This window comes from Thalassophryne amazonica, chromosome 8 (assembly GCF_902500255.1).
Source record: "Thalassophryne amazonica chromosome 8, fThaAma1.1, whole genome shotgun sequence".
NCBI classification, from domain to species: Eukaryota; Metazoa; Chordata; class Actinopteri; order Batrachoidiformes; family Batrachoididae; genus Thalassophryne; species Thalassophryne amazonica.
In genome coordinates, this window is record NC_047110.1 from 39,612,744 (window position 1) to 39,626,681 (window position 13,938).

Sequence of the window (13,938 nt, forward strand, 5' to 3'; positions counted from 1 at the left end):
AACAGGCACAAAAACAGGTGGTATTGTAGAGACTTGAATATGTTTACTTTTTGGGATATACTGCCTCTGTGTCTGTGGAATATGTGTAACTACAAACTAAAATGGATCTGGATTAACTAAGGACACCTGAGCAGTGAACTATACTTGCATGCAATTCAAAAACCACAGTCACATTAGCTACAAGCAAAAGTAAGGGAAAGAGGCAAAGCGACGACTTGCCATTCATTTTCAATGAGAGTGGGCATTTTTTAGCAGCAAGAGACAACTGTCACTCTGCTGACAGCTAGGCGAGGCCGAAATATACCTGAAGTCTCTTTAACCTTCAAGTCCCTACTTCACCAGACTGTGAATTCCTCAAAACTATATTGGATTCTGGATCTATTGGACTACTATTGGATTAATCATGGAATTGATCAGCTGGTCTCTGAACGCTAGTAACACCATTTTTTCTACAAGAAGGTCAGGACTGGGGGATCCTACCTGCCCAGATGGAACGTATCCTGCGGGCTATGTCCTCGACTCCTGGGGGTCTTGGCGTTTTGCATGCTTGGCGCCTTTCTCCATTGAGGACGTCGAGGATTTATTCATTTTTGGTCTCATGGTAGCAGGGCTGGTACTTTTTGGCTTATGTGCTGTCCTGATCTACCGGAAAATTGGCAAGACGGCGGCACCAAGAACCATGGGCCCTCGCTTGTCCGGTTGGCAAGGCAGTACATTCTCAGACTGCATTGACTCTTGAACTCAGACGCAAATTGGATGACACCTTGGAGCTGATGCGTGCCTTGCAGTTGAAGCTGAAGGTTTCGGAGGCCAGTGAATATTCTTAATTCATAATTGGGAATATTCTAATTTCATAATTGGGATTTGACTGTTCAAGTGGAACTGTTAAAAGTGTTTTTCACTGCTCAGCTACAACACTCCAGGCTTATCTAGCCTCAAGGACAAATTGCCCACTATTTACCTCCAGAGGAATTTATTCAGGCCTTGGTGAGATTATTCAGCTCCATTCTTATATCAACCCACAAAGACAATAAACTGACAGACTTACACATGGACTGACGCATGCTCCAGCTTTTCCCTTTCACCTCCCTTCCTGCCCCCCCTGCGGCAGGCCCCCGTTCTTCCCAAGCTGGCAGGTGGCATGACTCCAGTTGCAGCGGCTACCACACACTCACATCGCCTCAATTTGGAAAACAGACTGTTTCAAGTTTAGTGCACATAAACAATGTCAAATGTATATGTGTTGTCTTAATTCTGATGTGTGCCATTATTACGGTAAACAAGTAATAATTGTGGATTAATTGCTGTTTGTCTGTGGAATGTGAGTGTGGCAATCTCATTGTTGTAATGACAATGATAATACAGCTATCCATCCATCCATCCAAGTCAGTTTTATGCAAATAGTATACGACTGTCAGAGTGAATAAACAGCTGGTTGATTTGATACTGTTGACCATAAAATTTTATTACAGAGATTAGAGCATGCCTCAGTGCTGCTTTTGATACTGTTGAAAATAAAATTTTATTACAGATGCCATAGGTATTAAAGGCACTGCGCTGCGGTGGTTTGAATCATATTTATCTAATAGATTACAATTTGTTCATGTAAATGGGGAATCGTCTTCACAGACTAAGGTTAATTATGGAGTTCCACAAGGTTCTGTGCTAGGACCAATTTTATTCACTTTATACATGCTTCCCTTAGGCAGTATTATTAGACGGCATTGCTTAAATTTTCATTGTTACGCAGATGATACCCAGCTTTATCTATCCATGAAGCCAGAGGACACACACCAATTAGCTAAACTGCAGGATTGTCTTACAGACATAAAGACATGGATGACCTCTAATTTCCTGCTTTTAAACTCAGATAAAACTGAAGTTATTGTACTTGGCCCCACAAATCTTAGAAACATGGTGTCTAACCAGATCCTTACTCTGGATGACATTACCCTGACCTCTAGTAATACTGTGAGAAATCTTGGAGTCATTTTTGATCAGGATATGTCATTCAATGCGCAAATTAAACAAATATGTAGGACTGCTTTTTTGCATTTACGCAATATCTCTAAAATTAGAAAGGTCTTGTCTCAGAGTGATGCTGAAAAACTAATTCATGCATTTATTTCCTCTAGGCTGGACTATTGTAATTCATTATTATCAGGTTATCCTAGAAGTTCCCTGAAAAGCCTTCAGTTAATTCAAAATGCTGCAGCTAGAGTACTAACGGGGACTAGAAGGAGAGAGCATATCTCACCCATATTGGCCTCTCTTCATTGGCTTCCTGTTAATTCTAGAATAGAATTTAAAATTCTTCTTCTTACTTATAAGGTTTTGAATAATCAGGTCCCATCTTATCTTAGGAACCTCATAGTACCATATCACCCCAATAGAGCGCTTCGCTCTCAGACTGCAGGCTTACTTGTAGTTCCTAGGGTTTGTAAGAGTAGAATGGGAGGCAGAGCCTTCAGCTTTCAGGCTCCTCTCCTGTGGAACCAGCTCCCATTTCAGATCAGGGAGACAGACACCCTCTCTACTTTAAGATTAGGCTTAAACTTCCTTTTTGCTAAAGCTTATAGTTAGGGCTGGATCAGGTGACCCTGAACCATCCCTTAGTTATGCTGCTATAGACTTAGACTGCTGGGGGGTTCCCATGATGCACTGAGTGTTCTTTCTCTTTTGCTCTGTATGCACCACTCTGCATTTAATCATTAGTGATTGATCTCTGCTCCCCTCCACAGTATGTCTTTTTCCTGGTTCTCTCCCTCAGCCCCAACCAGTCCCAGCAGAAGACTGCCCCTCCCTGAGCCTGGTTCTGCTGGAGGTTTCTTCCTTCCCACTGTCGCCAAGTGCTTGCTCACAGGGTGTTGTTTTGACCGTTGGGGTTTTTCCGTAATTATTGTATGGCTTTGCCTTACAATGTAGAGTGCCTTGGGGCAACTGTTTGTTGTGATTTGGCGCTATATAAATAAAATTGATTGATTGATTGATTGATTTCTCAAACAAATTGATCCAACATGGTGGAAACGGTCTGAAACAGCTGTATTTCTGTATAAATCGATGGTTCACATATGTTTTGTAAATGTCAGCGAGAAATAAACACTCCTAAAACTAAAGCACTGCGCTCATAGAGCACAAACCTCCACTAACACTAGTTTCAAATTTAACAAATTTTACATTGGGAAAAAAAAAATCAAGGTCAAAGTCCTGTTAGAAGTGGCTTTTCAGAAGCTAAAATGGTCACGATTGTACTGTGTGGTTTTGTCTAGGTTTGGGTTGTGGAATATGTTACTGTCTTGTTCTTGATTGGGTTTGTTGTGTGGGATTTTTCTTGTCTTGTGTCTGGGTGTATGGTGTTGGGCATTTCCCTCCTGCTTGCCACACCCCATTCCAGATCCTTCCACCACACCTGTCCTGCATTTCTTTATTAGTCACACTTTTCCCTCACCTCTTTTTGGGACTGTTGTCCCTTATGCCTTCTTTCAAGTGTTTGTTCTGAGTGTTTAGTCTTGTTTTTATCTTGTCATGTTTTTGACCTGCTTGCCTTTATTGTAGACTCTGTTTTTTGCCTCATGCATCGGACACTGTTTGTAATGGCCAGCTTTATTGTGTACCAGACCCTGCCTGAACACTCATTAAACCCTGTCAAATTTACATCTGAATCCTGCAGTTTTGTCCAACCACCTCGCAACACCGGGTCTGACAAAACTATAATGCTGCGTTCACACCGGGCACAATCAGATGCTACAAATTCGCATGGGTGGCCAGGCGACGGACGTGCCTCCTTCGCCCGGTGTGTCACTCTGCTTTTGCTGTGAAAATTCGCCCCAGTGCATCATCAAATAGGAGGAGCTTCCATTCCGCTTGCCGGCTCCGGTTTTCAGTCAAGTTAACATGACGGACCTTGATCACATGGACCGAGTTGTTGTGGAAAGCTCCCAATACAGGGAGTATTTGCTGCAGGAGCTGCATCTGGATGACGGCTGCTTTCAGCTGTCTTTCCTCCTCTGGGGGACACAGTTTGAGGACCTCCTGTCCCTTTCACACGCGCACATGTAAACAATTAAAAAAAAAAACAGTCACCATTTGTTTTATTATACATCTGTGTAGTTAATAAGTAAAATAATCTTCACAGACGATTCACTCGCACGCGCACATAAAAAAAAAGAAAGAAACTCCGCTGCTTGCTGCAGCTGGCTCTACCCCCCAAAAAACTCTGTCATAATTGTATTTAGAAACCAGTCACCATTTGTTTTATTATACATCTGTGTAATTAATAAGTAAAATAATCTCCACAGACGAATCACTCGCGCACGCACGTAAAATAAAAATAAAAAGAAACTCCACTCCCGCTGCTGTGGTGCTGCTGCTTGCTCCAAAAACTCTGTCATGATTGTGAAATAAAGGACAAAAGAGACATAAGTCCTGCTCACAAGCTGCTACCAGAGACAGGACATGTTCACATCTTCAGTCAAACTCCAGACATCTCCATGTCACTACATATTCAGTCCCTGATTGGTCATCGCGGCGCGACGAGACTAAAAAGTTCAGATTTTTCAACTTGGGGAGGAGGGCAACACAACGTGACACAACGCAATATCGTGCCACAACGCGCAAAACGCTCAAATCGCTTCACTCGCATCACACTGCATGGTTTGGCGCCAAAACGCGTCCTTACATAGGGATTACATGGCAACCTGTGGCTGCAGTCGCTCGCGTCGCACCCGGTGTGAACGCGGCATAAGACAAAATACAGATCAAAAGGGTTTTTCAATGTTAAAATCAAATATCTGCGAAATACGCAATATCAGATGCATATCAAACTTAGACTATTCATTGAGAGTGCCAGTTTGCACCTCATTGCCACAAATGAGTGACTGAGATATAATGCAAAATGTACACCAAATGGACATTTCAATATTAAAATCAAATATCCAAAAAAAATCCCTAATCTGAATCGGATCCGGATCAAACTTTGTCAGGCAATAGTGGGTGCCAATCTGCACCTCACTTTCAAATATGAGAGTGACTGGGTCATGTTTGATTAAGATATAATGTAAAATATACATTAAATGGGGTTTTCAATGTTAAATTTAAATGGCCACAAAAATCTGTAATCCAGATCACGATCAAACTTTCAGTGAATAAAGGATACCATCCAACATAACACTTTCGGATATTAAAGAAATTCAATTTTTTTGACAGTGTTATGAATTTTAATGTTAAAGGATAGTAAATTTTCTGACTTTGACCTATGACATTGAAAATTTAATCAGTTCTTGCCTATCAGGATATGAATCCTAGGTAAAAACGTTGTCACAACATATGAAAAATTGTGGTAAACAGGCTGTTCACAAACAGAGACACAAAGAAACAAACAGGTGAAAACATAACCGCTGCCCAACTTTGTTGGTAGAGGTAACTAAAAATGGCATTTTTGTAACCAGGTACCTACCACCTTTTGAAGTGATTTACAAGACATCTTACGGAGATGGCGTGGGCACGCCCTGAAAACACACATCAAGCAACAAACCCAAACGCATTTCACTGTCTTTTGGAGTTAATGTTACCATAGCAAAAGAGTCTTCATTCACAACCGATGGAATTGGAGCAGCCAAAACACAGAGACACCACTCTGTACAACAATGAGCTGAGTGGTTTGTGAAAGACACAGGCAGCGGTCCAGTGCATGGGAAGGCAGTCTGACTAGCAACAGTGTCCATAAGAGTTGTAGTAAATGAGGAATCCAAACAGACAGGGGGTCAGAAAATGGTCAATAAACATAACAGGTTGGCAACTAAAGATCAAATAGAAGAAATGAATGTGAGAAAGCAGGCATGAAAGCAAAACAATCTGGCAGTGGAGTGAAAGAGGAAATGAGCATGCAAATAAAACCTAATAGCACGAGTGCCAGTGTACAGCAAGCAAAGACAAACACAGTACAGAATAATAGCACAAGGAGAGTTCAGTCTGACACAAGGCAAGTACACAAATATTAAAATAACATGCACACGAGATAGAGAGATGTTACTAGAAAAACAGTAACCACAATAGCAGAACACAAACATGTATCCTGACACAAACTTTACAATCTGTTTTAATCCAACTTCTGACATATACAATATTAGATACGACTACCATCATACGAGGTCTATTAGAAAAGTATCCGACCTTATTATTTTTTTAAAAAACCATATGGATTTGAATCATGTGTGATTACATCAGCCAAGCTTGAACCCTCGTGGGCATGCGAGAGTTTTTTCACGCCTGTCGGTGACATCATTCGCCTGCTGTGAGCACGCCTTGTGGGAGGAGTGGTCCAGCCCCCTCGTCGGAATTCCTTTGTCTGAGAAGTTGCTGAGAAACTGGCGCTGTGCTTCATCAAATTTTTTTCCAAAACTGTGAGGCACATCCGAGTGGACACCATTCGACAAATTAAGCTGGTTTTCGGTGAAAATTTTAACGGCTGATGAGAGATTTTGGATTGTTTCTATCGCTGTAAGGACTTCCCACGGAGCGGGACGTCACGCAGTGCTCCGAGGCGATGTCGTCATCCTATTTCAAGCTGAAAACCTCCAAATTTAAGCCTCTGTTGACCCAGGACATTGTGAGAGAACAGAGAACTTTCAGAAGAGGTCGGAATCAGCAGTTTATCCAGACATTCCACTGTTAAAGGAGATTTTTTTAATGAAAGACATGCGGACGGATTGGCGCATCGGCTCACAGCCGGCGCAGCGCGCCCGCCACAGGAAAAACACCTCTGGTGGAAGCCTTAAGGACAAGTTGGAACATGCCCTGCTGTTAAACAATTTCTCAGATACTCACTCAACTGAAAGCCACCAAAAGCCGCCTGGATTTTCCAAATGGTTATCAACACGGAGGTGTTTTTCCTGTGGCAGGCGTGCTGCGCCGGCTGCGAGGCGACGTGCCAATCCGTCCACACGTCTTTCATTAAAAAAATCTCCTTTAACAGTGGAATGTCCGGATAAACTGCTGATTCCGACCTCTTCTGAAAGTTCTCTGTTCTCTCACGACATCCTGGGTCAGCAGAGGCTTAAATTTGGAGGTTTTCAGCTTGAAACAGGATGACGACGTCGCCTCGGAGTGCTGCACGACATCCTGCTCCATGGGAAGTCCTTACAGCGATAGAAACAATCCAAAATCTCTCATCAGCCGTTAAAATTTTCACCGAAAACCAGCTTAATTTGTCGAATGGCATCCACTCAGATGTGCCTCACAGTTTTGGGAAAAATTTTGATGAAGCACAGCGCCAGTCTCTCAGCAACTTCTCAGACAATGAAAATCTGACGAGGGGGCTGGACCACTCCTCCCACAAGGCGTGCTCACAGGCGAATGATGTTACCGACAGGCGTGAAAAAACTCACGCATGCGAACGAAGGTTCAAGCTTGGCTGATGTAAAAACATGAATCAAATCCATATAGTTTTTTTAAAAAACAAAAAGGCAGGACACTTTTCTAATAGACCTCGTACACAGATCCTTGATGTAAATATACCTTGAAACAGTCTGGTTTGATTTTAATGATATAAATTAGATATGTTTAAGTTAATTTTAATAATAGTTATAAGTTGGGTTCCATTAATCTCCTGACTATTTTCACTGATTAGTCAGTTAATCTAAATTATTCATTTTCCTCCAAAAAGTAAACGGAAGTATAATTTGCAATACTTCAAAAATACGACAATACAAGCGCACTGAATTTAAAGAAAAACCACATTCAATCTAAGATGCTCTGGATTTATTTATTTTTACAAAATAAAGTGAACAGATTTTTAAACAGCTCATCAATTGTACTTAATGCAGATTGTAGTTGTAAAACTAGATTCAGAAATAATTCTTTGGTTAATGTAGACATTCATTTTCCATGATGAATAAGAATAGTTACCTGTTCATAGCATAGCTTACCCATTTTGAACCAGTATGACAGCTCTCATAAATTGTGAACAAAAAATGAACTTAACAGGTATATTTGCCTGTTATACTGACTACAGTTATCAAACATGTTGATTTTGTTTTACATTGCAGGCAGGTAACTTTCCCCTAACGAGACCCTCATGTTGACCTTTTGAAGTGGAAATATTGAAACAAGCTTAACCCTCTGTAGTTAAGAGCACGTCCAACTCAAGCTTCTATGAATCAGTTATGGTATGTCACCTCTAGTTTCAATCCCTGTTCTGGACAATCTTTGCCTCACAGCTAATCCTAGGGCCTGTCCCTTCAACAGGCTCATTCAGAGCACACCGGCACTCTGTTCAGGAGTCAGACAAATTCATACTGCCATGAACCTTAATATATGCTATAAACAGTCCTGTCATCCTGAAAACCCTTTTTAATGGGCATTTTTTGTGAAGGACTTTTCATTTTTCATCTAGTGACAGATATTCATATTTCTTCATAGACATTACTTTTGTGAGCCAAATACTTTGGTGAAAACATTCATAGCAGAAAAATAGCTTGACCACATAAATAAAGGTGTATTTTCAATAAAGATTTAAGGAATTGTCTAAAAATTAATTTCATTTTTTTCAGATTGTAGAGCAAAAATATTTGTACATACAGTGTTCTTGACAAATATATGGGACATATTCTGAAATCTGAGATTGATGTGAACATTTTGATATGCAACACACGGGCATTATACAGTACCTTTTTAAAATAACTGAAAGTATCATAACATCTTAGAAAATATCCCTGAGGGTTAAGTCCACCAATTTGTAATATTAAAATCAATGCACTGACTGGTTCATTACATTTAGATTGATTCATGGTTTGGTGTATCTATGACTTTAAAATCAATTTTTTTTTTTTTTTTGGTTTGTGTTTGTAATTCTTTAAAAGGTTTACATTTCTTTTGGAAAAATACAAAAAATACGAGTGCCTGAATGGTGTCTTTACCTTTCTCCCTGCCTCATTGTTATGCAAGTTCATGAGGCGGCGAGGTGTCTTTCTAATCTCACGGGCATCCACAAAGCGACGAGAGAACTCAATGCCATATTTAATGTCAGCAGAGCAGCCTCCCCACTTCCAGCCCTCTTCCTGATTGTAGTAGCCCTGTTTCTCCCGGTCACAGCCGCACTGGCTCAGGTTGCCCTGGCTGCAAGCAGCTGTAATAGCATGAGCCACCCCTGCTGCTGTGATGGCATAGGTGAATGCCGCTTCCCGGCTGCCTGGAAAGAACAACAAACATTTTTTTTTTTTTAGAAATGTTGTGAAGCTACACAAGAGATAAATCTTAGTTAAGCAATAAAAGGCATTGTCATTATGACAACAAAATACATGAAATTTTCACCTCAAATATGGCATCAATTTCCATTTACTTAGTTTATATAGCGCCACATCATAACAAAGCTGCCTCAAGGTGCGTCACACAAGTAAGGTCTAACCTTACCAATCCCAAGAGCAAGCACACAGGCGATAGTGGTTAGGAAAAACTCCCACTGATAATTTGAGGAAGAAACCTCAAGCACACCAGACTCAAAGGGGGTGGCCCTCTGCTTGGGCCATGCTAATGACATAATGACATGCTTGACAATACAAATATACAGGAAATTTTGGGAGTCCATGCTGGTGTACAGGACGGGAGCCTTGCAGAAGAAGCCTCCCAGTTCTGGATGGAGCTGCACATCAAACAGAAAAAAAAAGAAAAAAAAAAAAGAATCAGGCATCAGAAAATCAACAAATAAGGTATAATTTGTCAGCATTAAGTAACACGAAAAACAGAAGAAATACTAAGACAATTGCCGGCCACTAGCCCTAAGCTTCACTAACAGACACAGACTTTGATGCACAGACCTGCTCTATTTACTAATAAAATCAATTTAAATGGACAGGAAGCACAGTACCATACTACGCCAGTATGATAGCCATACGAAAGGGAGAAATAAATGTGTCTTAAGTCTGGACTTGAAAGTCTCTGCAGAATCTGACTTTTATTGATGCAGGGAGATCATTCCATCACCCTTTATTGGTGCTAAAGATCCATTAAAACACAACATTGACCTGTTAAACAAAAGCAGTTGTTGAAATATTTATTTAGGTTTTCAAAAACTATGGTTACATTCTTGAAGGCAAACTTTGAACTTTATACCTATCAGAAAAATTAATCACTATTTCAATGCCAGTAAACAAATTCCAAGTCTGTTTTGATTTAAACCACTAGATTTTCCTTCCCTCTCCTAAACTGTTCCCCTCCTGCACCTTTTTAGAAATCCAGTCACACTGCCAACCACAGAGTCCTTGGGCCTGGTCTGTGAATGTGCAGTTTTGGAATTCCAGCGTTGGGAGAGCTGGTGTAGGTGCTGTCCAAAGTGCTGAATTCTTCTCTGGGAGCACCTTGTGCTGCTGCCCAAACTGTAAACAGCTGTGGTTTGCAGGTCTCTGCCTTCAGTAATGAGTCACTCTCAGGGTGCACCTTCAGTGCACACACTTCCGTTAGACAACCCTATTACAAGATGTTTGACTTTGTGCTATATGCCATATGTGTATTATTGCATGGAGTCGGTGCTTTTACATCACTACGGGCAACCTTACATTTACATTTGGAGTGAAGAAAATTCACAATCTTGAGCTGCAGTACACATTCTGCACACCGACTGGATGCTGTGAAGGTTCCACTGAGTTAAGAAGACCATCCTGCTGAGTCTTAACACAAATATATAAAATAAAGGTGTTCCTTATACATCAAATCTGGCTGATAGTTGCAACTCATCTCAGACCTCTGTGGGCAAGGACAGTTTAGTCTGACTTTGTACGTAGCCTGAATGCAGCTGAATTTGAACAGTCACATTGATGAAGCAATCCAACACAATGAGATAGACTTCATTTTGGCAGAAAAAAGTAAAAAGCAAGGTATTTTTCTTCTTCAAAATGAATTTTCAATTTATTTTAATTTATATAGCGCCAAATCACAACAAAGCTGCCTTAAGGTGCTTCACACAAGTAAGGTCTAACCTTATAAACCCCTAGAGCACGCACACAGGTGACAGTGACAAAAAAAAAAGATCTTTCACTGCTTCACTTACTCAAGGCATGAGAAGTGGGGCAGGAAGAAAAAGGCAGTATTTGAGGAACGCATAAAAGAAGCGGATTTACCTACACAAAAGAAAGAAGCCACCACAACCGCAAAACTGGAATCGATCACCTCACAGATCGCAAAATATCTGACGGCTGAGGAAATAAAAAAAATAAAGGAAGAAGCCCAAAAGGAAGTGATAAAAGACTATCAGTTGCTGGATAAAGGGAAGCAACTCCAGTTTAAAAGGAGTCAGTGGAAGAGGGAGGAAGAGTGGATACTGTTGTGGGCAAAGGAATATGCCAAAATAAAATACCCCAAAAATCAGACAAAGACATCCAAAGAATGGCAAAAAATATTCCACCACCACTGCCCAAGTAAGAAAGACATCACTTGTAAGAATCTCACAACCCAAAAATCAAACTTTATCAAACAAAAACATTTCTCAGATAATGAAATAAAAACGATGCAACAGGAGGTTGAGAAAATAAGAGACGGCATCTGCCCTCTGATGCAACCCATTACCCCACCAAAAAATGATTGCCCTCAAAAAAAGTACATCCCCGAAAAAACAAACCATCCACTGCCCCCCGAAAAAACAAACCATTCACTGCATACCGAAAAACCGAACCATGTACTGCCTCCCGAAAAAACGAACAACTCACTGCCCCCCGAAAAAACGAGCAACTCACTGCTCCCCGAAAAAACAAGCAACTCACCAGCTCATCTACAAAATAATACACAGGTGCACACAGACCCAGAACAGCAGGAACTAGAAGAGGAATTGGCAAATAAGATTGAAGAAACAAGAAAAATGGACATGAAAGAGCGCCCAAAGCTGACTAAACTAAAGGAGAATAAAAAATTCAAAAATATCCTTCAAAAAGTTAACATAGGACTGACCAAACTGGTCCCAAAAGGAGCCACATTGACAGAGTTAAACTCTGTAAATTATGGAGCAGCATGGTACATACAAAGTAAATTAGCCCCACAAGGTTTGGAGAGAAACGGCACCACAAATAAGAAAAAGATACCATGCCACGATGGAAAAAGAAATTACAACAAAAAATCAGCCGCCTAAGAGCAGAGATCTCCCAAATGGCCACATTTTTGGGAAACAAGAACCACAAAAAGAATCTTCTTAAAAAAATAAATCGCATTAAAAGAAAATACAATGTTGAAGACAAACTGCTAGGTGGAAGGCTGGCTGAACATCAAGCCTTAGTAAAAGCTTTCGCAGCACAAATTAGGAACAAAGACAAGAAAATACAAGCAAAACAGATAAACAAACTATTTGAAAAAAATCACAGACTAGTGTACAGAAAGCTGGCAAACGACACAATAGAAGTACAACAGCCACCTGAGAGAGAGGAAATTGAAAAATTCTGGAGACCACTCTTTGAAGACCCAAAACAACACCAAGAGGCTGAGTGGATTGAAAAAATACAACAGAAAAACAAAGACAAACAGCAAATGCCAGCAATTGTAATCAATGAAGAAGAGATCAGAAAGAAAATAAGTGAATACAGTAACGTCAAGGCACCTGGCATCGACAAAATCCCAAATTTTTGGCTAAAATGACTGACAGCATTACACCAACATTATGCTGTGGCTTTCACAAAAAATATTGAACGGAGAAGAGGACACACCAGACTGGCTAACGACAGGGAACACAAGCCTAATTCCAAAGACCAAGGATACACAGCTTCCCAACAAGTACAGACCCATCTGCTGCCTAACAACAACGTACAAATGGCTGACAGGAATCATAACTGATGCCATTTATGAACATCTTGACACTGGTGGCTACCTGGAAAATGAACAGAAAGGATGTTCCAAAAGAAGATTAGGAGCTAAAGACCAGTTACTGACAAAGTTATCCTGGAGGACTGCAAAACAAGGCAGAGGAACCTCAGCATGGCTTGGATTGATTACAAAAAGGCATTTGACAGTGTACCACACTCCTGGATCATGAGGTGCTTAGAACTCTACAACATCAATGAGGAAATAAGATCTTTCCTGAGAGCACAAATGAACAAGTGGAACACCACCATCACCCTCAATCACACAGAGGGACAAATAACAATCCCAGACGTACGAGTTCAGAGAGGGATACTTCAGGGAGACAGCCTTTTGCCTCTCTTATTCTGCTTAATCATGGACCCACTCAGCAAGATCCTGAAGGAGCAAGACATCGGATATGACTTAAGTAAAGACAAAGGAAAGGAAAACCAAAAACTTGTGAACCATCTGTTGTTCATGGACGATTTGAAAATCTATGCCAACACAAAAAACGGACTCACTCAGCTCGTAGAAACTGTCCATAAGTTCTCAAAAGACATTGGCATGGAATTTGGACTGGATAAATGCTCAAAATGCACAATGACAAAAGGAAAAAAAGACAAAAACCGAAAACATACAATTGGATGAAGGGAGCTACATTGAAGATCAGGCTGCAGACTCCACATACAAATACTTGGGAATTGAACAAAGTAATTCAATTGAGCACAAGAAAATGAGAACAAGAACAACAAAAGAATACCTAAACCGCTTAAAAAAGATCTGCAAAACACAGCTGACACCAAAAAATAAGATCACAGCCATAAATCAGTTTGCAATACCAGTGGTGACCTATGGATTTGGCATAGTGAACTGGCCACAATGTGAGCTTAATAAATTGTACGCAAAAACCAGGAAAATGCTCACCCTCCACAAAATCACATACAGAAATCAGTGCATGGACAGAATATATCTCCCTCGCAGAGAAGGCGGTATGGGTCTCACTGAAATCAACCAGGCCTACAGAGCATCGATAATAAGTATTGGACAGTACTTAAAGAGCTCTGAAGAAGAAATCGTAAAAACGGTCACACAACACCACGAGGCCATAACTGAATGGACCTCAAT

The 13,938-nt window shown here is 40.7% G+C and overlaps 1 protein-coding gene across 2 annotated transcripts in view; it reads right to left on the bottom strand.

Moving 5' to 3' along the window:
• Positions 1 to 13,938, bottom strand: part of wnt7bb (wingless-type MMTV integration site family, member 7Bb) — a 162,637-nt gene that overhangs the window by 18,072 nt on the left and 130,627 nt on the right. For both annotated transcript variants that reach the window (XM_034176031.1, XM_034176032.1), the window contains exon 3: positions 8,916 to 9,187. In XM_034176031.1, coding sequence (XP_034031922.1) covers positions 8,916 to 9,187 — 272 coding nt within the window. The remainder of the gene's footprint in view (positions 1 to 8,915; positions 9,188 to 13,938) is intronic.